The sequence below is a fragment of the Mesoplodon densirostris genome, chromosome 9 (genome assembly GCF_025265405.1).
Source record: "Mesoplodon densirostris isolate mMesDen1 chromosome 9, mMesDen1 primary haplotype, whole genome shotgun sequence".
In the NCBI taxonomy this organism is placed as follows: Eukaryota; Metazoa; Chordata; class Mammalia; order Artiodactyla; family Ziphiidae; genus Mesoplodon; species Mesoplodon densirostris.
In genome coordinates, this window is record NC_082669.1 from 68,817,371 (window position 1) to 68,843,668 (window position 26,298).

General features: G+C 37.7%; 1 protein-coding gene across 3 annotated transcripts in view; it reads right to left on the reverse strand.

The window, feature by feature from the left end:
* The window catches only part of PDE1C (phosphodiesterase 1C), a 545,840-nt gene that overhangs the window by 70,622 nt on the left and 448,920 nt on the right, over nucleotides 1-26,298 (reverse strand). For all 3 annotated transcript variants that reach the window (XM_060107830.1, XM_060107831.1, XM_060107832.1), the window contains 4 exons: nucleotides 19,455-19,555; nucleotides 16,568-16,696; nucleotides 8,875-8,976; nucleotides 6,827-6,947 (listed from right to left, as the gene is read on the reverse strand). In XM_060107830.1, the coding sequence (XP_059963813.1) occupies nucleotides 6,827-6,947; nucleotides 8,875-8,976; nucleotides 16,568-16,696; nucleotides 19,455-19,555 (453 nt within the window). The remainder of the gene's footprint in view (nucleotides 1-6,826; nucleotides 6,948-8,874; nucleotides 8,977-16,567; nucleotides 16,697-19,454; nucleotides 19,556-26,298) is intronic.

Genomic DNA, 26,298 nt, shown 5'->3' on the forward strand with positions numbered 1-26,298 from the left:
TTCCTCTTTGTTAAAGAGGTCAATATTTTCAAAAAAGGGGGAAAGTCTCAGTCAGCACAAAGGATATTTTTTTTAAAGGAACTCATTTTTTTTTCTTCCAGGACAGTGCAGAAAAATAAGTAACTATCATTCTTGTGGTGGGGGTTAAGATAACTGACTGATAAGGTCACAGAATCAATCTACAAAAGGAACACAAGGAATGTTAGTTGAAGGAATGAAAAGATGAATTTGGTTAGAAACACTCAAGTTCCTTTGGTCACTTGGACATTTATCACAAGCAAGCTGGGAGAGCAATTAGGCAGTTAGTTGTTCACAAACCACCACCACCCTCCATTTCCTGTCCACAGGTAGCTAGACTATGATTCCCAGAATCTGTGCCAGTTTGTGCTAGATAATAAAACAGGGGAGAGGGAGTGTATTTCCACCACAGTTCTGGCCTATAAAATCACCTATGCCTATGTTTCTATGTCCTCCCTTCTTTTGCTGGCTTGATGTAGATAAGCACCATGGAAGCCATGTAGATGGTAGAGTCTGGATCTAAAATCACTGCTTACTGTAAACCATCTGCCAATCAAGAAACACTTGTCGGTACTTTACATGAGTGGGTGATAAAATTCCATTTTATGTGTACTGTTATACATGTGGGTGTTTGTTTGTTACAGCAGCTATCTGTAAGCAGCAAACCAATTAAGAGAAACAAAGGTTCTTTCTGTATTGGAAGTTCACAGGGCAGACGGCATCTCTCAATGCAAGAGCTTCAAAAGACTGTTAGGTGACATCTCAAGTGAGTGTTTCCAGGTAGACCGAAGAAAAGGTATTTGATTGGGGAGGCAACAAGAGCATCAAGTTGAACAAAATGCAGCAATATACATTCTTCTTTCCCAGAGGAAGACGTTACAAATGTGAGGTATGAGAAAATTATTATGATTTTGGATTTAAGATAAGTATAGTAAAGACATCTTTGCCCTTCTCTCTCAGAAATTATCTTCTCAAAACAGGAGAATGACAAACAACAGAAACACAAATGAATATTAGGAGAAATCTGTAATCTCAAATCAAAACTACATGAGGAACGGCTGCAAAATGCTGTGAATATCTGGGAGGGGTGAGGTAAGATGCCCAGAGAAGAGGCCTATGGCTGCAGATCTCAGATGAAGCTTGAAGAATAGAGGTTTCCAAAGTTCACTCAGACCAGAAAAGTACCCCACATCCAGTACATGGGAAAACCAGAGAGACAGTAAGCGCTGGTGTGAGGAGCTACTCTGCACCTTATTTAGCTCCAAGAATAGTAGAGAAGAAAATGTTGAATGATAAAACACACAAGCATGGCAAGAGAGTGGGTGGATGACAGAGACTGAACTGTGAGCAGTCCTACAACTGTTGCCTACTGTCGACCAGGAAGAAGTAAAGGCTAACACACTACACACACACACACATACCCCATGTCATAGAAGCCTCATAATAAACCATGGAACTTAGAATATTGCTGTTCCAGTTTCTCCCTGGCACATACCTCCTGCAAATAGTTGGTCAAAAAATAATATATTTCACTCAAAGATGGTAAATAATAATAAAATGAAGACGAAGAAGGAAGAAGGGAGGAGAATGAGAAGAGGGGGAGGAGCAACGGGGGGGTAGAAAGAGGGGGGGGAGAAAGAGGAGGCAGCACTATCACCACTACCAGGAAAAAAAAACTTATGAAAAGATACTTCACATGAAAAGAAAAAAACCAAAGGAACAGAAAAATAAAAATAACAGATAGGGAACATTCACCAGAAAAAACAGTGCCACCAAGTGATGACCAAACATACTGCCACGATCAGAAAGAAACTCCTGAAATTATCAAGAACCAGGGCTTAGGGAACCAGGAGCTAGCAGAGCTCAGAGGAGATATGGGAAAGAAAAACAGAACCATCATATAAATGAAGATTGTGTTGGAAGCCAAACAAAGGAGAGTTATTCTGGATAAAAACACATTAAGGGACATGGAGTTCAGGACTGAAAAAAAATACCACTGATCGAAGAGTTAAAGAAGATTTAAAGGAAAATAACAGACATGGAAGAAAAACAAGAGAGGCCACATATGAATAACTGTTTTTCCTAAAGAAGGAAACAAAAACAAATGGAAAAGGAAATCATGAAAGATTTAATGAATATAACTTGAACCTATACAGAAAAAGAGCATGCCAGGTCCCAAGAAAAGCTATTATAGAACAATCATTATTGAAATATATCCTAGTAATGTCACCGGGCTTCAAAGGTAAAGAAATTATCCTTAGGGCACATAAGCAAAGAGATATATCACCTAGACGTGGAAATAATTCTAGCATGGCCTCCAACCTCTCCATAACAACATTCATAGGTGGAAGACATTTGAACAAAATCTAAAAAAGACCTCAGGGAAAGAAGGTTTGATTCAAAAAAATGTCTTACCCAGGCAAACTGTGACCCAACTATAACAGCAGTAGAAAAACTTGCAAACACACAAAAATGTGGTTTTTAGCACTTCTAGAAGAAACCACTCAAGGAACAACTTTGACCAACCAATAGATGAATGGATCAACCATGGTCAAAGTGCCAGCACTGAGTAGAGCCAGGACAAGAACAACTGGAGAATTATGCCTTTGCCAAATTTGTTTATTTTCCACTTTTCTGGGTCACACTGTTTTGGGTGTGTTTTTTGTAAACAGCATATAGTACATGAGATAGAATGCTCACTTAGAAAATATTAAGAATTTAGAAATGATATAGCCAACAAACAGTAACAAGGAATTAGTTATATTACAAAAGGAAAATGGGAAAGGTGTTGAGAGGTATGAATAAGTGCTGTCCTTCTTATGCGTTAAAAATGGGGGTGCAAATATACCATTTAAACCTGATATATAAAGGAATAGAGTTCTATTTAAATAACAAAGGTACAGACTACAAAAATTAAGCAAGTTACAAGGAGGTGTTGGGGAAGCAGCAAGAGGAACAGAAGTTTACTATTGCAGGGAGGCAATAGATACTATCTAAATAAATAGAGGATGTAAAGTTTTCATTATCACGTTAGCCACTAGAACATAATATAAAACTTCCAAGTCATCAGAAGAAATAAAAACATAACAAAGCAGATGGTACCACCAACATAGTGAAAGATTTAAAAAGAAGCCACAAAAACAGAAATCATAATATAAAATATGACAGCACCTAAGAGCAAAGATGCCTGTCATTTCAATAGATGTTAATATGGCTGATTTCAAATAATAAAAGAATCTTAGACTGACTCATAGAAAAACCTCAATTATATACAGTGTTAAAAGACACACCCAAATGAAAGCATCTCTGAAAAGGTTAGAGTAGAAAGTTGTGCAAAGACAAGAGTCTCCTCTTAAAATGAACCGAATTTGAATTCTAGGTAAAAGCATTAGATAAGACAAAGAAGCAGGCTTTATAATGATAAAGGTACAGTAAACTATGAAAATTTAACAGTTATGAATATCCAAGAACACAAATAACACAGAATCAACATGCATGAAGCAAAAACTATACCACATAGTAAATGAAAATAATAGAAACACCTGTCAGCCCACGATAGATCAAAGTTTTTAAAATAATATATAAAATACTTAAATGACATAATTAATAAGGTGGATGTGCTTGGTGTTCTTTGAATTTTATACCCTGCAAGTAGAAAATAAACCTACTTTTCAAGAGCCATGAACATTCACAAAAATTGATTATATAGTAGGTGACAAACGAGTTTTACAGTAAGATCCAAACAATGAAAAATATCCTTTGATCAAATTTCAATAAGCCACAAATTAATTGCAAAAGTAGAAAGCAAAGGAAACTACCACTGGAAAATTACATAAAGAAACATCTCCATCTGAAGCAATTTTGGACAAAAGAAAAATCAAAACCCAAATTACAGAATATTTAGAAAAGAAGGATTGTGAACACCTACATATTAGAACCTACGAGATTCATGATAACACACACTCCTAGCCTTATATTTTCTAATATCAAACAGGCAGAATGAAAATAATTGAATTGAGCATCCAACTCAGGGAATTAGCAAAATAACAAAATAAACTCAAGCAGAAGAAATGAATTAATAAAAATGAAAACAGTAACTGACATCATAAAATAAAAAAGATTAGCTAAAGATTAGCAAATAATCAAATGATTAGCTAATTTCATACAGAAGAAAGGGAAAAAAAAGACTGATACAGGAAATAAACAAAAGTGGGGAAACCACCACAAACACAGAGGAAATTAAAAGAATTGTAGATGTTTGAAAAATATACAGCAATACTAAGGAAATGAATCTCAAAATGTATTCACCAAAGAGGCAAACTTATACTTTCTTAAAGTTAATATTTCATTGTAAAAGACTTGAGGCAGTGGCTTGGATTTTGTAAAAAATGGTTGTAAAACTGAACATGTAACTTACTCTTTTAGCAAAGCATAGAAGGTCTGGTCTATCAACACTGAGGCTATGCCCTTATTTTGAAATATAACCCAACTTCTAAATGTAATTTTTTCAAAGATCCTACAGTCCCATTGAGATTTCCCATTTGAACTGTCCAATTTAAAATCTATAGTTAAGAACTCAGGCAACATTTCTCCTACATGGGTTACTTACCATGGCTTAGGCATCTGGGTTAAAATATTAAGTCAATAAAAATAATTTACTGAATCATAATTGCTAAAAAATAGTTCCAGTCCAGTGAGATAACATTCCATTCCCAATTGGCAAGAAATTCAATATGCTTATTTTCACATTGCCTCTGGTACATTTTCTTTCAATTCAAGCTTATGTTTGTGCAAACAAGCCTTCCTTTAATGGGAAAAAATGTTCACATATTTAAGTAATTTCTCATATTCACTCTCTTACAATTAAAAAAAGGAATCACTTCAATACCTCAAACTTATATGAGTTAGTGATGATTTACCTCTGGCTATAGATTAAATATTCCTAGTTATAGGGAGTATCATTACAAAAGCAATAATCAAAAAAAGCATATGATAAGGGAAGTGGAGATTTGGAGAAAATTCTTTCATTAATATTAGAAAAGTAACCTCTGGAAAAATGACTCAAAATTAGCCCTCCATTAAGGATGATTTTGCAGTCATTCTTGTATATACAGCATGGCCACACCTGTACAGCTCTAGTTCCTCTCACACCCTTGGGTTCCCCTTGAGAACTACTCTGTGAGGCCAAGCAATGACCATGTAAGGGAAACAGCCATATGCTGAATAAGGTACCTGCTGGCGTATTCATAGAACAGCTTAAGGGGGCACACGTGTGTGCATGTGTTGATGTGCACCCTTGGACAGAATGAAGGAATTGTAGAACATTTAATGTGGGAAGGACACTAAGGAAAAAATCTGGTCCAACCTTCCTTTAAATCCTCCCACCTTCCAAAAAACAAATCACAGATGAGACCACTGGGAACCAGAGGAGTGATTTTATTAGTTCCAGACCACAAACCAGTTGGAATAAAAATTCCAGTAAAGGGCCTTCTGAACTTTGCCTAATATGTTGTTAACTCTAGTCCCACTTTGTTACTGGATATTGTGTGCAGCTTCAGAAGGAAAAAAACAAACACAGAAATGCCTTCTAAAATTTCTCCATTCAAACTAGAATCATAAGAATAAGAGTAATCATAAGAGTAATTTGCTTCCAAAAATCTGAGTAACCAGCGAAAGAGTACACCTCTTGTCAGTTGAGGGGACAAAGTTGAGACTGGTGTTGATATGTAGTGTTTTATGGAATCTCAGAGGTCTCTGAATCTGTACTGTAACCTCCCTCAGTAAATTAACAAGAATTAATGGGCCTCCCTGGTGGCGCAGTGGTTAAGAGTCCGCCTGCCGATGCAGGGGATGCGGGTTCGTGCCCCGGTCTGGGAGGATCCCATATGCCGCGGAGCGGCTGGGCCCGTGAGCCATGGCCGCTGGGCCTGCGCATCCGGAGCCTGTGCTCCGCAACGGGAGAGGCCACAACAGTGAGAGGCCCGCATACCGCAAAAAGAAAAAAAAAAAAAAAGAAAAAAAAGAATTAATGAATTAACTGTATTAATCTGACTTAACTGTAATTCAGGTCCCACAATCTACATGTCATCTTGCCTTCAGCCTCAGGACCTCATGTCTCGAAGCAGATATTTAATGGCAGCTCTTCTTGAGATGAGCTTAGCACACCTGTCTGGGTTTGAGAAGACAGCAGTCCTGGGCTATGCATTTATTTACCTTTTTATTTCTCTACTTCTATGCACCTCTTTAAAAAATAAATTTAAAGCAATGTATCCTCATTAAAGACTCTCACTATTCTTGTAGAAAATACAACCCTGTGTCTTAGGATGTACTAAGTTTAAATATAATTGGAATAGTAGCTTCTAGTGATTTCTTGACCTCAAATTGCCCCACCTGGCTTTGGAATTTGACAACATGGGTTTGTCTGCTAGAAAGGAACAATCCAGCCAATTATAACAGAGAAGCGAGTTGAAGCGACTGCCATTTGGTCACCCACCCCCCAAAAAAGTAAAAGCATTCCGCAGCTGACATTCTGACAAAAGACTGCCACAAGGAAATGCATTTTTTTTTTTGCATAGGATAGAAATACCATAACATTCCGAAAATCAGAATTTAGGTGAAATTCAAATATCACATGACCAGAAGACCAAAAAAAAAAAAAAAAAAAAAAAAAAAAGCTGTGATTCCTCCCTCCACAAAGAAGGTGACTGTAATCGTAATAGTCTTTATCACAATGTTGCTGAAATATAAAATTCAGGATATGTCCATGGATGACAGCAGTGGGAGCGTGGTTAGCAGAGCAACAAGGTACCTGTCTGAAGAACTCCTCCAGGAGTGACATCGTCCAGCGGTGGTGGAGCTCCCAGGCTTTTGCTGGATGGCTAATGTCTGCCGTGTGCAACATCAGGGATAATGCTTTCGGCTTTTCAATTCTGTAAACCCAAAGGATCCAAACACATGATGACCAAACTTACAGAACCTCAATAAGAGTTTTTAACAAATCACCATTTTTAAAAATCCCTTCCAGAACACTCTTTGACATAAATCATAGCAAGATCTTTTTTTTTTTTTTTTCTTTTTGCGGTATGCGGGCCTCTCACTGTTGTGGCCTCTCCCGTTGCGGAGCACAGGCTCCGGACGCGCAGGCCCAGCGGCCATGGCTCACGGGCCCAGCCGCTCCGCGGCATATGGGATCCTCCCAGACCGGGGCACGAACCCGCATCCCCTGCATCGGCAGGCGGACTCTCAACCACTGCGCCACCAGGGAGGCCCGCAAGATCTTTTTTGATCCACCTCCTAGAGTAATGGAAATAAAAACAAAAATAAACACATGGGACCTAATGAAACTTAAAAGCTTTTGCACAGCAAAGGAAACCATAAACAAGACGAAAAGACAACCCTCAGAATGAGAGAAAATATTTGCGAACGAATCAATGGACAAAAGATTAATCTCCAAAATACATAAACAGTTCATGCAGCTCAGTGTTAAAAAAACAAACAACCCAATCAAAAAATGGGCAGAAGACCTAAATAGACATTTCTCCAAAGAAGCCATACAGATGGCCAAGAAGCACATGAAAAGCTGCTCAACATCACTAATTATTAGAGAAATGCAAATCAAAACTACAATGAGATATCACCTCACACCAGTTAGAATGGGCATCAACAGAAAATCTACAAACAACAAATGCTGGAGAGGGTGTGGAGAAAAGGGAACCCTCTTGCACTGTTGGCGGGAATGTAAATTGATACAGCCACTATGGAGAACAGTATGGAGGTTCCTTAAAAAACTAAAAATAGAACTACCATATGACCCAGCAATCCCACTACTGGGCATATACCCAGAGAAAACCATGATTCACAAAGACACATGCACCCCAATGTTTACTGCAGCACTATTTACAATAGCCAGGTCATGGAAGCAACCTAAATAAATGCCCATTGACAGACGAATGGATAAAGAACATGTGGCACATATATACAATGGAATATTACTCAGCCATAAAAAGGAACAAAATTGGGTCATTTGTAGAGACGTGGATGGATCTAGAGACTGTCATATAGAGTGAAGTAAGTCAGAAAGAGAAAAACAAATATCGTGTATTAACGCATGTATGTGGAACCTAGAAAAATGGTACAGATGAACCGGTTTGCAGGGCAGAAATAGAAACACAGATGTAGAGAACAAACGTATGGACATCAAGGGGGGAAAACCGCAGAGGGTGGGGGTGGTGGTGGGATGAATTGGGCAATTGGGATTGACATGTATACACTGATGTGTGTAAAATCAATAACTAATAAGAACCTGCTGTATAAAAAGTAAATAAAATAAAATTCAAAATTTTTTAAAAATAAAAAATAAAAAAATAAAATCCCTTCCATTCTCCCATCTCAAACCCCACTGCAGCTGAACTAGGGGAAAACCATCAATTCATCCTACAACTTGGATTTTCATCAGCAAGGTCTCCATGCTTATTGAACTGGACACCTCAAAAACTGACTCAAAACCGTTTCTGGAATGACTGCCATCATTAAAAAGACAACAAAAATCCAAGAGTTACTCACTGACCTTTATTTGCTGCCTCTGCATTGAGTGGATCTTCGATAATTTCATTTCTGACAGAAATATTTTAAATTCTAATTGGGGCAAATTGTTACTGGGGCAAATTGTTATTTCAACTCTAATGAGAATATATCTGTGATAGGTACAATTCTCAGGCTTTCTCCTCCAAGCATCATTATTTTATGAGATCACTCAATAATGTCATATTGAAGGAGATAAACTTTAAAGGTACAGTGACATGGACAAAGACAAGGTCAAACACCTATGAAAACACATGATGTCACAGGCTCACTCACGCTTCTGGCTGCTGCAGAGCAGTCTTCATCGCTTTGATTTGCTGGAAATGACAGGACATATCCGTAGCCATCACCATCTCAATTACCAAGGTCCGAAACTCCCTTTCAGGGACACCCCATGGAGAAAAAAGGATAGAAGTAAAAAATGGAAAGAAAAATTAGTTTATTCTTTGCAATTTCTAACCAAAATCAGTTAATTGGTTGTGACATTTTGAATCTAACTTGAGTCTTTTAGGTGGACTTTTTTGGGAGGAATAAAGGAAGGTTAAAGATTAAGGATATCATTTATTAGGAATAGGATATGTGGAATGCACATATCATTTGGAAAATTAACTCACAGGAAAAATTCCAAAGAAACTGAAGGTGTAGTAAAGCATTCTTTTCTCTACTGAATTCAAGTTTTAAGAAAAAATTAATTTGAAATTAATCCTAGGAGGGGGACTGATAATCCATAGTACATGTTGGATATAGGTATTTCACTTTTTTTAATAGACTTTTTTAGAGCAGTTGTAGGTTTACAGAAAAATTGAGAAGATAGTATAGAGAGCTCCCATATACTCTCTCCCCACCCTGCAGTTTCCCTCAGTATTAACCTCTTACATTAATGCGGTACATGTGTCACAAATGATAACCAATATCGATACCTTACATTCACTCCAGTCCATAGTTTACCTGAGGGTCCACTCTCATGTTGCACAGTTCTATGAGGTTTGGCAAATGCATACTCGCATGTTCCCCCATTAACAGTATCAGACAGAATAGTTTCAACACCCTAAAATCCCGTGCTCCACTTATTCATTCCTCTTGCTCCTGAACCCCTGCCAAACACTGATCTTTTTATTCTAAGAACTTTATTAAAGTAGAATTCGCATAGAATAAACTGCTTCCCTAAAAGTTGCACATTTCAATTAGTTTTAACAGTTGAGTAAAACTTTTGGAAGGACCACCACAGTCGTGGTTCTGAACATTTCCATCACCCTCAAACCTCTCTGCAGCTCACCTCTTCCTCTACCCACAGGCCCCAGGCAATGTTTGATCTGCTTTATGTCTAGACAGTTTGCTTTATGTCTTTCTGGTTTTATTATATATGTGTGTGTGTACTCATACATATATATAACTAGAAAATGCAAACCAGAGAGGCATAAAGCAGATATATATGTGTATGTGTATATACACATATATGTAGAGTACATAGGTACATGCACGTATATATTAAACTAGACACTAGGTATACACACTTATATGTATCTGCCTATGCACACACACACACACACACACACACATATAAAATACAAAATGTACTCTTATTTTTCTAGCCTTCTTTGCTCAGCATAATGATTTGCAATTCATCCGCATAGTTGTTCATCAATAGTTCATTGGTTTTGACTACTGAATGGTATTCCATCATACGAGGACACCACAATTAATTTATCCATTCACCAGCTGATGGACATTTGGGTTATTCGATTCTAGTTTGGAGCCCTTATGAATAAAACTATGAGTGTTTATGTACTAGTCACTGTGTAGATATGTTTTCATTTCTTTTGAGTAAATACCTAGGAGTAGAATGGCTTGTTTATAAGATACAGGAGTGTTTAACTTTATTAAAAAAAACTACCAAAATTTTTCAAAGTGGTTTGTATCACTTTACATTTTGACAATCAGTGTATGAAAGTTCCAGATTTTCTATATCTCAGCCATTCTAAGGGATATGTAGTGGTATCTCAGTGTGTTTTTCATTTGTATTTCTTTGATGACTAATGATGTCAGGCACCTTTTCATGTACTTATAGGCCATTTGTATATCCTTATTTAGGGAAATGCCTCTTTCAGACCCTTCCTCCCCCCCTTTTTTTAAATTCAGCTATGATTGATTTACAATATTATATTAGTTTTAGGTGTAAAACATAAGGATTGAAAGTTTTTATTCCATTTAAAGCTATTATAAAATATTGGCCATGTTCCCTATGTTGTACAATATAGTCTTGTAGCTTATTTATTTTATACATAGTAGCTTGTACTTCTTAATCTCCTACCTCTATCATATAAGTGATATCATACAGTATTTGTCTTTCTCTGTCTGACTTATTTCACTACACATAAGACCCTCCAGGTCCAGCCATGTTGTCGCAAATGGCAAGATTTCATTCTTTTTTATGTCTGAGTAGTATTATATACATATACCACATCTTCTTTATCCATTTGTCTGTTGATACACACTTAAGTTGCGTCCATATTTTGGCTATTATAAATAATGTTGCTATGAACATTGGGAAGAATGTATCTTTTCTAATTAGTGTTTTCATTTTCTTTGGATATCTACACAGGAGTGGAATTGCTGGGTCATATGGTAGTTCTGTTTTTAGTTTTTTGAGGAACCTCCATACAGTGTTCCACAGTGGCAGCACCGATTTACATTCCCACAAACAGTGTACAAAGATTCCCTTTCTCCACATCCTCCCCAAGATTTGTTATTTGTGGTCTTTTTGATGATAGCCATTCTGACAGGTGTGAGATGATATCTCATTGTGGTTTTGACTTGCATCTCTGATGATTAGCAATGTTGAGCATCTTTCCATATGCTTGCTGGCCATCTGTATGTCTTCTTTGCAAAAATGTCTATTCATGGACCTTACCCTTTTTAAAATTGAGTTGTTTGTGTTCTTCTTATTGAGCGGTAGAAGTACACTATACATTCTGGATACAAATCATATGTAAGATATATGTGTTGTGAATAACTTCTCCTACTTCCTACCTCGCTTTTTTTTTAACAGTGTCTTTCAAAGAGCAAAAGTTTTAAATTTTAATACCATTTTAAAAAATTTTAGTGGAGTATAGTTGATTTACAATGTTGTGTAGTTTCAGGTGTACAGCAAAGTGATTCAGTTATACTTATTCATATATTCATTCTTTTTCAGATTCTTTACCCATATAGGTTACTGTAGAATATTGAGTAGAGTTCCCTGTGCTATACAGCAGGTCCTTGTTGGTTATCTATTTTATATATAATAGTGTCTGTATGTTAATCTAAATTTTAATACAATTTTTTTAATGCTTCATTCTTTTTGGGGTCCTATCTGAGAAACCTCCAACTACCCCAAGGACTTTGTTTTCCTCTGGAAGTCTTACCATTTTAATCTTTTATATTTGGTCTATGATAAATTTCAAGGTAAATTTTGAGTATGGCGTGAGGTAAGGATAAAAAGTTTTTTTCATATTGATATCCATTTGTTTCAACACCACTTGTTGAAAAGCTTTTCCTTTCCCCATTGAATGCCTTGGATGGAGATATAGATAAAGATATACAGATATATCTATACACACACACACATACACACACACACACAGACTAGCAGCAAGCCATTGGAAAATAAATAAAATAATTTATTTTACAATAGCACAAAATATAAAACACTTAGTAGTAACTTTAAAAAGTAAGTGTAACTCCTGTTCACTGCAAACTACAGAACACTGCTGATTAAAGAGGACCTAAATAAATTAAGAGATATACTGTCATCATGTAGTTCTTTAGCATTTCTTAAAATGCAGCTCTGTTGGTGACAAATTTCTGTAGTTTTCCATCATCTGAAAATAATGTTATGTCATCTTCACTTTTAAAGGATATTTTCATGGGACATAGCATTCTGTGTCAACTTTTTTGTTGTTGTTTCTTTTAACACTTTAAAGACATTATTCCATTGCCTTCTGGCCTCCATGGTTTCTGATGAAAAGTCCAAAGTAAATCAAATTGTTCCCTTGAATGTAATGTGTCATTTTTCTCTAATTTTATCTTTGACTCTTAGCAGTTTGACTATAATATGCATGCAGGTATGTTTTTCTTTGAATTTATCCTGTTTAAGTTTGCTGAGGTTCTTGCATCTATAAATTTATCTCATTCACCATGTTTGGAAAGTTTTCAGCCATTATTTCTTCAAACATATCTTGTGTCTCATTCTCTCTCTCTCTCTCCTGTCTTTCTGAGACTGTAGTTGTCCCTATATTTGACCACCTGAAATTGTCCCATAGGTCCCTAAAACTGCTCATTTTTAAAAATCTTTTTTTTCTCCTACTTCTTCAATATGGATAATTTGGATTGATCTTTTTTTTTTTTTGCAGTATGTGGGCCTCTCACTGTTGTGGCCTCTCCCGTTGCGGAGCACAGGCTCCAGACGCGCAGGCTCGGCGGCCATGGCTCATGGGCCAAGCCGCTCTGTGGCATGTGGGATCTTTCCAGACCGGGGCACGAACCCGTGTCCCCTGCATCGGCAGGCGGACTCTCAACCACTGCACCACCAGGGAAGCCCCTGGATTGATCTTTTCAAGCTCACTGAATTCTTTCTTCTGTCCTCTCCAACTTGCTACTAAGCCAATACAGTGAATTTTCTATATAGATACTTTACTTTTTCAGTTCTAAAATTTGTGTGCTCTTGCTTCTATTGTCATTTCACTGGTTAAATTTTACTGTATTTTATTTATTACAAGCATATTTTCCTTTACCTCACTGAGCATAAATATAATAACTGCTTTAAAAGTTCTTGTCTGATAATTCCAACAATAGTTCATCTTGGAGATTGCATCTGTTGATTGTCTTTTCCCTTGCAAACAAATCACATTTTCCTGCTCTCTGTATTGTCACTGAGACTGTCACAGAATTTAAGTTTCCCCTTACTTGGCAATCTCTTTTATGGAGTTCTAATTCACTTGCTAGCAGCTCTGGTAGTTCCTACACTGGTTTCTCTAGCCAGAAACATAGTGGAGGTTTTTGTATAAATATAGCTTTATCCATCTAGTGTTGCCTTGACTGAGACTGTGTTCAGAGTAAAGACACAAAACATCACACTCACCTCATCCTGTCAGATTCTCCAAATTTTAACACATCTCCAAAATTTGTCTGATTTTGTTTACTCTCTACAGCTCTCACATCATTGGAGGTTGTGTTTATTTGTGTCTTTGTATTTTGTCCATAGTTTATAGCTTTATTTGCAGGAGAATTGCTTTATCAGTAGCTGATTTGGCCTGCCCAAAGTGGAATTCCATATTTTTCCACTTTGAAATGCAGTAAATACCTGGTAATACATTCATTTATAAAGGTCCTAAAAGTCTAATGCGCTTATGTATCCAAATAGAATCTATCAGATATTAAATTGCTTTCCTAGAAAGACATAGGATACTAAACATATGTTGTGTTTGGGTTGATGGGCTTAACTGAGAGTCCTTAATAATAAGTTAACATTTTATTTGTGAGATAATACCACTGTCTTAGAGCAATGTATCTCAACATTAATAAAATATGATAACATAATAAAACAATATTTTAAAAACTGTCCTTAAATGAAAATATAATAGAACACTAAATCTATGTAACTTAAGTTACATCAACTGCAATCTTTTCTTAACCTACAGGATCCTCAAAAACAGGAGTAGCTAAAAAGCATGGCACTATGGGCTATAATTATAAAGTTTCCACTGAATCAGAATGTTCCTGTACCTGAGACGTTCCATGATTCTAAATCAATTATATTTCACTCTGTCTTTGAGATAGTAAAGACAGTGTTGAATAAAACACACAAATATATAAGGCTTGTACATAAACAGATTTCATTAAACTCTATTTTTCAAGTAACTTGTTTGACTTTTTTTATATTAAATTCACTTAAGTTTTGCTGGATCACTCAGTTTTACAACTTGCTTTGGTCAGAGGTAGTATTCAAATTATTCACAACTAGTACTTCACAAATACGCACCAATAAGAACGCAGAGCTAATGATACATAATTAGGATGGTTGCACTGGTGAATATCAGTGTATTCCAGTGTGAACTGATATACTCTGGTCTGTTGCAATGATTCTGGGTTTAGATATTGCCGAAACCAGCCTCACTAACACAGTAGCAGACTGAACAATGAACGAGGCTTATGATCATAGCAGAGTGGAAACACAAGTAATCTAAGCTAAATTTTGACAAATGTATAGTTAAGCAGAAATAGAAAACCCTTAACAAAAATACAGATAACAGAGGTGGCATATCTATGCTTTCAAAATAGATTAAGAGGCAATTATGCCTATCCAGCCATAAATCCCATGTGCTCACAAATCCCACAGGCCAGCAATATCAGTGCATTACCTGAAAGCAATTTGACAAAGTTCAACAAGAGCCTTAAAACAACATTCTTTGATCCATTAATTCTACACATAAAAATACATTAAAGAGATGTTCATTACAGGATTCTTTATAATAGCCAAAACACACGAACACACCCATACTCACACACTCAAAAGTAATTATGGGACTTCCATAGATGCGAGTATTATACAGCCATTTAATATCATATTTTAATTTCCATGGGACAGTGGCCATGAGAACATACCACACAGACCTCCAACTACAGGAATTTAATTGGCTATGGGCCTCAGCTACTACATTCTGAAAACTGTTGCCATTTTTGCCCAAGGCCATGCTTCCCATGGGCTGCTCCAAGCCAATGACTGAGGGCATCCCTTCCTGGGAGACATGGGACTCCTCTGATGGCCGACTTTGGCTCAAGAATTTCCTGACAGCCTTGCTGAACTTTTTTTAGGATGCATGGAGATCTAGGATGCTTCTACCCAATTCTCCCTCTCTCTCTCCTTCCTCTGGGATCAAAGGGATATATCTGAATATGTGTAAAGCTGTTCTCTGCCATATTCAAATCTTTTATTATACTTTTACAAACATTTAAATTGGATAGAGGGCTTCTTTTTCTACAAGATTTGCATTGATTAACTGAAATGCTCTGCATTTTTTAGCTGCTGCTTAAATCTAACATTTTCCAACAAAATTCAAGCCAAATATTCCTCTCTGTTTTAATGAACTAGAGTTGCAGGGAAACTAATAGCCAACTCTTACTGAAAATCAGTTTCAGATTTGTTGTTCAGAATGGCTTATTTCTCTGAATCCTTGAATAATGGTACAGAGATACTCAATAAACAGCTGATCATTTAATTAAAATATAAGTATTATTTGCATCACAGTAGATTCAGAAGTTTTTAAGCATTTAAATGATTTTGCCTACAAGCTTTGAAACACCTTCACCTATATTACGGATCTGTAGGCTACAAGGATCTGCAGGCTTGCTATATGTGTCACAAACTGTGCTAAGCATTTTAAATGGATTATATCATGTATTATTACCCTAACCAAATTACAAACTAAATGTTATCTATTTTCTAGAAATTAAATTTTAAAAAGGTGTAAAGGGGTTGAGTAACTTCCTAAATATCATACAGCTAGTAAATAATTGTGTTCACATCCAAATTCAGGTCTGCCCAAATTCAAAGACACATAGTGCCACTTAGGCGACAGAATTAAGTGCCCATGATTATTTTAAAGCGTCAATTTCCTCAGCAAATTTTGAAAGATTTTTTTTAAGAAGTCCAATCCAATATAAGGTGAAAAAAAAGTTAATTGATGAAATTTAGGTTTAAGAAGGTAAGATAAAAAGAACACAAGTTTCCTAAGGTAACCAACAGCAAATATTCCCAAGGTGCCTACAATATATTTGAGTATCTGTGTCAAGAAAGAGAACAGAGATAGAGAAAGAAAGAAACAGCAATAACAATTTCAAACAGAGTATTATTTCTTCAAAAGATGCATGCTCCGTCTCTCCTCACGGCTCCTTTCCTGGCCTCCTAATCTCTCTCTTAGCTCCTCCTTACCTCCAGTCATCCTTTGAGAGGTTAATCAAAATATTCATTTCCTCATCCTCCTGTAGAAGGCGATAGGCTGCACTTAAATGGTGATTTTCTAAAACAGACCTATCGTTGTACAGAATCGCTGGGTCAGACCTGAGAGGAAAGCCAAGCAAAATAATTTAGGATGTTGAACAGCTGAGATTTTTCAGGTAACTCTCCTAAAGGTAGAATACACCATCTCTTTATCCTATTTTAGCAATTAACTTTGCCCCCATGCCATTTATATCGACCAAAAAGCTAACACCAACACTACAAATTATCAATAGATGTACGTAGAGTATTTTAATGTCAATATGTGGATGTTATTTCACATGTGATGTCCAACTTGAGAACTCTCTGAAAACTATTCTGTAAGCAGATCTCAATTACCTGCAGTAGTGGCAAAGGTGATTATTTAAAAAATGTGGGTCATGTCAAACATCCTTATATTTTCTGGAATGACTTTTTATTTTTATTTTATTCAATGAGGGAATGTGTTTACATTTGTTTTAGTTGTAATTCTCTGAACACATACCACCTGGCAGGTACAGTTTTCAAGTTCTTCTGTTAGTAGCTTGACCTTAAAATTTTGCCATGCAGAAGCCATACATGGGAAATCGAGGAAGGGTTATATGACAATTGTTAGTCGCTTTCTCAAACAGCTGAATGACACCAAACATAGGGCAGTATACTATTTTAATATATTTAATTTAATGAAACCTTAGATTGTTAGAGCTTATTCATTTCTCATCAAGGAGGCTAAATCCCAGAGATATAAAGTGAGAGTTCACAGAGCCCCACAGTGGCTAAGTGGCAGTGCTGGGATGAAGGTAATGTCCTCTGACAGTTGAGCCATTTCTCCCCAAGATAACTTCCACCTGTCATCGGCCAAACTTTGGGATATATTTAGCATACCTTTAAAGTGTTAGGCTTAACAGTCTGTCCATCAAAGGGCAAAGAACCAGGTCACAGATTTAGTTTCCTAAACAGGGATCTCACAGGCTGAGATGCTTTGGATAAAATTCAGTTTAAAGAAGGCGAATGTTTAAATTTCATTCCAAAGCAAGCTCAACTGAACCCTCTGGCATTTTTCCATTCCAATGGACGTAACACAAAACAAGCAAATCCCGAGGTGAAGGATCTAATCTTATATCCATTGAGTAAGTAAGGCACCAACTGATGTGTATTTTGTGACATTAAGCTATTTTCCAACTCCTGTAATTAAGCCATTTTCCCCTGAGTTGTGACTACTTTTTTTTTTTTTTTAATTTTTATTTTTTTGGGGGGTGGGTATGCGGGCCTCTCACTGTTGTGGCCTCTACCGTTGCGGAGCACAGGCTCCGGACGCGCAGGCTCAGCGGCCATGGCTCACGGGCCCAGCCGCTCCGCGGCACGTGGGATCTTCCCGGACCGGGCCACGAACCCATGTCCCCTGCATCGGCAGGCGGACTCCCAACCACTGCGCCACCAGGGAAGCCCAAGTTGTGACTACTTTTGACACTGGTCTCCAGCCAAGATCCATGTACAACTCTGTTCCACCCACCTCTCTTCCTTCAGCAGGTGCTATTCACGGCTGTCTCTTCCTCAGAGCAAAGGTTCCACTGGCAGATACACATTAAACAGAGATGCTCTGTGGAATCCCTGTATTCAAAGACCTTGCAACAGAACTACAGAAGGCTGCTTCACGGCAGCCAAAACTACTCTGTGAGGAAGCAGGAGGCAGAAGATGAAGCATGTGGCTTAGGTCCTTTTGTCCGCTTCCATTCTGCTGAAATCCCCTTCTGAGCAGAGATCAGATGATGTTGTTGATATTGTCGTCTTTCGTGTTCCCCATAATTAAGTGCTGGCTTCGTTAAATAATGTATGGAATGACTTAACGAACACAAATCTATTTGGAGTGCGCACCTGCTTTTTTCAAGTGAAATCAGCAAGTATTTATTTAGCCTTAAACTCTCAACCCTCCCCACTATATTCTTTCTCTGTGTCTCACCACCTTTTTCCAATTCTAGCTTCTTTTGATTCCTACCTCAAGACCCAATTAATCCTACTGTCAGAGTCTCTCCAGTTCCACATCATTGTCTTAAGAGACGCTATGTTCTTAGACCCCGAGAAGGCAGATAAGGTTTCATCCTAAATGGAAATGACAGCTGACTGTACTGCTTGCCTGGAATTCTGTGCTAAGACGAATACTAAGGATAAATCTGCAGCTCGTTAAGAAAAAAAATACCAATATCAATTAGTGATGCCTGTTACAGTCAAAGGTTCAGAGGCAGGCAACTGGACCTGTATTTAATACCCCCACAGAGGTTTGTGTCTACCTGTGAAGTTCCTTACGGAGGGTGCAAAGTGGCCTACATGAGACAACCTAGCTCCCCAAGCCCTGTGCGAGGGAGTAACATATGCACTGAACAGAGCAGAGATGAAATCAGGGAAGATGAGAAGAGCATCACCAGAATTCCAGAGGTAAGAGGGTAAGATGGCTCTGCCATTGTTAATGTCAACAGACTCACTCCAATCCTTGCCCGTCCTCAGTGATTTAGTCTACACGGTATCTGCACCTTTATGGAAACTGTTCCACCTCCTATTAGAAATGGGTAGAGTATGCATAGTACATACATACATAAATAGCTAGCATTATAATAGAGAAGAAAAGGATATCCATATTTAATGTGAATAACATAGGAGAATTAGGAGCAAATGGCTTCTTTAAGTTTTGATTGAAGCTGACTGGGCTAATCTCTTATTTATAATTTGTTTTTCAGAAACTCAACATAGAGCCACCATGCAAAAGAAAGGGGACTGCACCCCTCTGACTTCAACACTCTATCCCTGCCCCCTCTCGCCTCTTCTCCAAACGTTTCAACATCCTCACCGGGTCTGAATGTGGAAATTGTTGGTGGTTCCGGTGTGCTCATAGTCATGGATGGCAGCTGAGAAGATTATAGCAAAGATCTCCAGCTCTGTCAGCCAGTTCTGAAAGGGAGATTACAGAGCAATCAGATAATCTGTCTCCTTCTCAAAGTCTTCAGCTTGCTGACAACACACCATTGCTGCCTTTCCTCTCTGCAGCTGGCAAGCTACTGCCAAACACACATTTTCTGACAGACAGAAATGGGTTTTTTCCTTCTGTAGGAAGACTGGAAGATGTGTGATTTGAAAACAGCATGCCCAGCACAGTTGAAAGAGCTAACTAGTAGTTTTTATTTTATTTTTTCAAAGAAGCAAAAAACAATGAACATGAAAACTTTACAGCCCTCATTGCATCCTCTCCCAAATTCCAAATGAAGTTCCGAAGTAGACAGAGAAAAAAAAAAGAATTTGCTTCAACACAATACCAAAAACTAAGAGTAACAGAAAACCTAATGCCTATCCACTAGAAGGAGGATAGGTAGACACAGATGGAAAGATAACATCTGGTCTTCTGCCTTGTGCAAGCTGATGTTTGAAGAGACCTGTCCCCATCCACATCACCAAAACTGGCTGTAGCTCAGTGGTCCTCAAATTGTGTTCCCTGGAACCGCAGTGTTAGTTATCACCTGGAAAGTTGTTAGAAATGCAAAACCCCACCCCAGTCCCACTGGATCAGAAACTCTGGGTTGCAGCACACCAATCTGTGTTTTACCAAGCCATCCAGATAATTCTGATACACACTGGAGTCTGAGAACCACAGCTGTGTTTGAAGTTCCCTCAACCGACTTCCATTTCAGAGACTCTATGGATTCACTGATGCCTCCCCTCCCTTCTGTAAACCACACTGCTCAGTGCCCACAAGATGGAGCTTCCATACTCTCAGCTCACCCTTTGGTATCCCTGCTTACTTTTGTACTAGTTGAGTTAATGATTCCAAGTTTCAGTGTGGTTTATCCCAAACCCAATTTTAACAAATTGCAGTTATTATTATAATTATGTAATAAAATATAACCTAAACCAATAAAATGTGAATACAAAAAGTTATGTCCATAGAAGTTCAATGCTTTACACAGTCACTAAAAGAACTGGTATCATAATAGATGTGACAACTGGGAAACAGTAGAAAACAATTATAAAAATTTAGGGAGATTCTGCACTCAGTTTTCTTCATGAGAATCATTAAGTTCCCATTTCCTTTTAAAGAAATGACACTAGAAGTCTTAGACAGGAGCAGGGGTAATGCAAGACAAACATGGGAACCTAAACTGGAAGAATTCAGAAAGCAGCCTGGGTACTGAATTAAAGATTAGTGAATAAAATATATTTATTTGATTTAAGTTAATAAAATGATTTAAAAATGAACAGGTCAATTTTTAATAATTCTCACTTTAACTTTTTTCCAATTATTACTAATTTTCATCTTCACCTAAGAAACTTACTGAAATTATTACCTTCTTTGAAGATGGCTAAGGGAAAAATAAATAAACTACATACAACCTATGAAAAAAAGACTTCAGAGTTAAGGAAAGAATGAGCACAGAAATAGCTCAGGAAAAAACTACATTTAAAAAAGTGACTTCCATTCTGAGAAAGCCTCTGTGCCATTGCCTCAAAGTAGAGTGGCTACTGCAGATGGGAAGCCAGAAGCCACGTCTGTCAGTTGATAGTTTGTCTTGGGAACCAGGTGACTTCGGAGGATTTGTATTTCAAATTCTTTAAACAGAATTCTTTCTGACCATCTCTCACTAAAGGACAACCCAGACTACCTTGTTTTTCTTCTGGGTTATCAAGTGCTACAGTCAAAACTAAATGTTGGGGGAAGGGACCAATAGTGTCTAAAAGTTGTGGATGTCTTCCCACTCTAGGCAAGGAAGAGAGATAGGTGATTCCTGTCAGAGCTGCTGGGATTGAGAGTATTTGGGACTGTGCTTACTTAAGGGGAGAGAGATTTCTGTAATGCTATTTCCCAAGTCTTGGGACATTGATGGACCCAATGACTGGATAACTGTCTAGCAGCCTGTGTTTTAGCCTTTCCTCACCTCTCACCTAATTGGGTAATCTGAAGCCCCTCCCCTCAATGAACTCTGACCTATAGCCTCTGAGAAAATAGCTCACAGACTGGGCCCTCCCTAACCATCCATCTTACTTCTTACGTATGTAAATTTCTGTAGTGGCTATCTTATGTAAGATACAATAAAAAAATTATTGTACCTAGTTTCTATTAAGTGTTAAAATGTTATGAAAATGTAAAACAAAAACAAACAAACAAACAAAAATGATTTCTAGCAGAATCCAGCATGAAATGTCAGGAAACGTTTTGGAATCCTTGATAATACGTTGCAAAATACAAATTGATGTACTACTAGGAGCAGAAAGACACAAGGAGAAAACAGAATAAGATGAAAAGTCAACAGAATTAAATAAAAAAGAGATGGGTAAATAAGTGCAGACTGCAAGAAAACTGAAAAACTCGTCTGAAAGCAGCAAAGGAAATCATCCTCATCAGGGTTAACACTTACGGGAGCTCACTTTGTGTCGGCTTATTTATACATAGAAACTCATACAATACATACAAGTCCATAAAGGTAGGTACTCTGTCATCCACGTTTCATAGATGAGAAAACTGAGGCTGGGAGAGGTTCAGTAACTTACCCAAGGTCTCAGAGCTAGTCCTGAGACAAGCCACACCCTCTGACTCCAGAATTCTTACTTATAATTTTTAAGTCACATTTCCTTTGGGTCGTTGTTCATGTGTTTACTCAATTCTTCATAAAATTACATAGGTATGATTTTATATTACAAATTTTCTTGATATTTTCCATTCATATGTACTTTTCTCATTTTGGCAATGTCTTTCTTTTCTTCCCCAACGCCCTGTCCCCACCCATCTGCCCCAACTCCCTCTACCCACTCCCAAGTACCAATGTATCTCTTTCTCCAAGTTCATGCCAAGTTAATTTAACATGTTAAAATAAGATCATGAATGGGAGACAGTGTACCATCTAAATAAATCTGAATCACAGAGCATCAGCCCAGCCAGCAGAAAGTGTCTAAGTAATTACATAATCACAGTTCTCACAAACAGCAGTGTAACTCCTGTCCTTATCCAAATATACTGATAAAATCCTATCTTAAGTGTAACTTACTTCTAACAAACCAGAATCAACAAATGATTAAATGAACAAACAATAAAACCGTAATGAAGATTGGACTGAGCAAGAATGGAATTAGGCATTTTCAGAATGAACAATGAAGCAAGTCCCAGTGGCAAAAGCTGATTCATCACCAGTAAGGAAATGATTCCCTTTAGTGGAGCAGGAATGAGGGTTGATTAGGGCCCTATGATGACAGGCATTAAAAGCCAAAGGAACACAAACCAGGTTCATTAGGCAGTGAAGTTTACATGCAAGAGAGTAATATGGTCAGCATGCCACTGAAAGGGAGAAAGAAGAGCTGAGAGCAGAAAGGAAAGAAATAAGAGCTGAACTTTTGGATTGGAAAGTCCTTATAGAATGTACAGACAGTATGGAGGTAGAATCCTTAGAGCTGAGCAGTTCACTGAATGCAGAGGGGCAGGAAGAGGCTGCAGTCAAAGAAAACAATGCATTCAAGATGACCGTGACATTCCTAGCCTGAGCGGAAAGAAAAAATGGTGGGTGGCATTAGATGGCAGGATTAATAGAAACAGAGAAAGTGGGAGAAGCTATTTTGAGGGAAATGGGATTTAATATTTTAATATAGCTCAGATTTCCTTGCCTTTTCCAAATTCATTATTACTATGAACCCCGAAGGTTTTATGACCATCCATAAAATGTCAGAAATCTAAGTCCTGTGACAATTTTATTCAAGATTTATCAAACTGTGACAAGTACAAGTCACAGATCCTATCCAGAATTTCCCTACCTACAAAATATGAGTGTCACAGCTAATTCAATGACAGGGATACCTTGACAACTGGTAAAGGTAGACTTTGAATTCTGCTGTGTAGGACTCAGGAGAGCAAGCTGTGCATGTATGTGGGTTAGGGGGGACACGTGGGGGGCAGTGAAAACCTGAAGGAAAAGACACGGATAATTCCCCATTGCTAGTGGAGACATTATTAGCAAGTTCTGACTTCGATAGGTAAATGATAGAGTTTCTTTAGTAATCTGTTTCCAACTCTTATTGGTTTTCTATTGCTCCCTTAACAGATTACCATGAATGTAAAGCACACACTCCCATTTACTGGCACACGGTTCTGTAGGTCAGAAGCCAGCACCATGAGGCTGGATTTTCTGGTGAGGACCTCACAAGGCTGAAACCAAGGTGTTGGCAGGCTGTGTTCCTCCCAGAAGCTCTGTGGAAAATCTGCTTCCAGGTGCACTCAGGGTACTGGCAGAATTCATCTCCTTCTCATGCTTTCCACTTGGGTCCTCCATCTTCAAGCAACAGCTGATTGAGTCCTGCTCACCCTTCTTCTGTCACATCTCTTGACTTTTAAGGACTCATGTGATTACACTGGGCCCACCTGAAGAATCCAGCATAATCTCCCTAGTTTAAGGCCCCCTGATTAGCAACCTTCTGTATCTGCAGAATCCCTTTTGCCATCTCATGTAACTTATTCACAAGTGTGACATCAGAGGGCAAAGGTCATGGGGGCCAAAATTCTACTGACCACAACCTTTATAAAATTACTTAGCACCAAGATGCCATTTAGATAGATGTCCTTAGTGTTTCCCTTGTAAATACAATGATGTCATATATGATCAAAAGAATAAGATATACAGCTTCTCCCTTCTAAAAAAAAATAAGCAAAGGGAAAATTAACAGCACCTTTCCTGATAAAAGCAATGAAAGGGCCAGAGGACAGGTTTGGAGTCTGGAATCTTTTGACCTAACTCAAAAGCAGACTGGAGCTCAGAGTGTGATTCATATCTATTCAATCAACAACTCTTCAATCTAATTCTGTTCAAGGATTTTCTCTTAGACGTGAGCAAAATCATTATGAAAAGATTCAAGCATCTCCTAGGCATCTTAGCTAAGCAATAATGAGTAATATAAACAGATTACAATGAGTAATACTGTTGATGTTGAAGCCCAGGCACCACTTTATCAATGGGATATTTTTATTCCCTATGTGTCTTACAGTTTATAAAGCTGAAATGCTCTCCAGCATTTTCCCCCTCTTGGTTTGTAATGAAAGGTTAGTGTAACAATATGTTCTCCATTCATCAGAATGCTTCCTACTGTTTTCGTAAGCTTGCAATGAAAGAAGCTTGTTTTGAGCTGCGTTTCCAAGAGTGGGTGGGAAGTAGTTTCTATATTTAAGAATTATTCTGAATATGGCCTGAATTGATAATGAAAATTCAATGGCAAATGAGCTCATTTAAGAATAGTATGCAGTACATCATGATCATTGGCTGCTATGATATAACATCTATGTAATGATAACTTGCATTAGTATAAAGACTTGAGAGTTTTTCTAGGGGGTAAAAAGGCTGTGTATGATTCACCTTTATATCTCCAAAGTACAATGTACACAGTAGGTATTAACTAAAGATATGTCAAACAGATGATTTCAAAGTACATTTTCACATCCATTTTGATCCTTACCACAGTACTTTGAAGTACCACATGAGGATACTGAGGTGTAAGAATATAAGGGGTCCTTTTTTGCCACCAGCATTGCAGAAGCATGGCTAAATATTTAAACTTTTATATTTTATATTTAAATATTAGACTGAAACCAAATCCTGGCTCTGCTACTGTATTAGTTTGCTAGAACTGCCATAACAAAATGACACAGACTAGGCAGCTTAAACAACAGAAATTTATTTTCTCAGAGTTCTGGAGGCTAGTAGTCCAAGATCAAGGTTTTAGGAGGGTTGGTTTGTGGTGACAGCTCACTTCCCAGCTTGCAGAGGGCCACCTTTTCTCTGTATCCTCACAAGGTCTTTCCTCAGTACACATGCATGTCTGTGTCCTAATCCCTTCTTCTTATAAGGACACCAATCATATTGGTTTAGGGCCCACCCATAAGACCTTATTTTACCTGAATTATCTCTTTAAAGGCTCTATCTCCAAATATAGTCACATTCTGAGGCACTGGAGATTAGGACTTCACCACATAAATTTGAGGGAGGGGGAACAAAATTCAGCCCATGCCAGAGACTTTACGATAGGAGAATCTTAACTCTGTCAATGTGTTTCCTCCTATTTTTCCATGGAATTTGTGCCATTTTCTTTTTGATTTATTTATGTAATCTGGATCTTAATCCTTGCTCTCTATGCATTTTCCTCAAGTACTTACTTCATTATGGTGATTTTTTTTTATTCTACAGAAGGCTTTAATTTCCATGTACTCAAAATAATCAATATTTTGTTATATAACTCATGTTTTGAGGCTTATTTAAGGATTTCCTTTTTCAAGCCTATACACATATCCTCATATCTTCTTCTAATATAATCAAAATTTTATGCTCACATCTTTAATTCATTTGTCTGATATTTGGTGAATGATTTCAAGTAGGACAAAAACAGTATGTTTTTTCCAAATGAACTGTCCCCAAAACATTTTTTGAACTGAGTAATTTTCCCTCTAATATTGTTTTCTATAGACGTATCCTCACCTTCTCACCTGCGATTCTGTCCTTATACTCCAGTCCATGTTCCATCCCCACCAAACTACTGGGACTGGTCATGACAAGGGCACCAATGACTTCCATGTTACCAAAGGCAGTGGTCACTTCTCTGTCCTCATCCCACTAGACCTTTCAGTATGTCCCGCATAAGTCACAGTTTTCTTTGGAGCACTTTCTTTCCTTGGT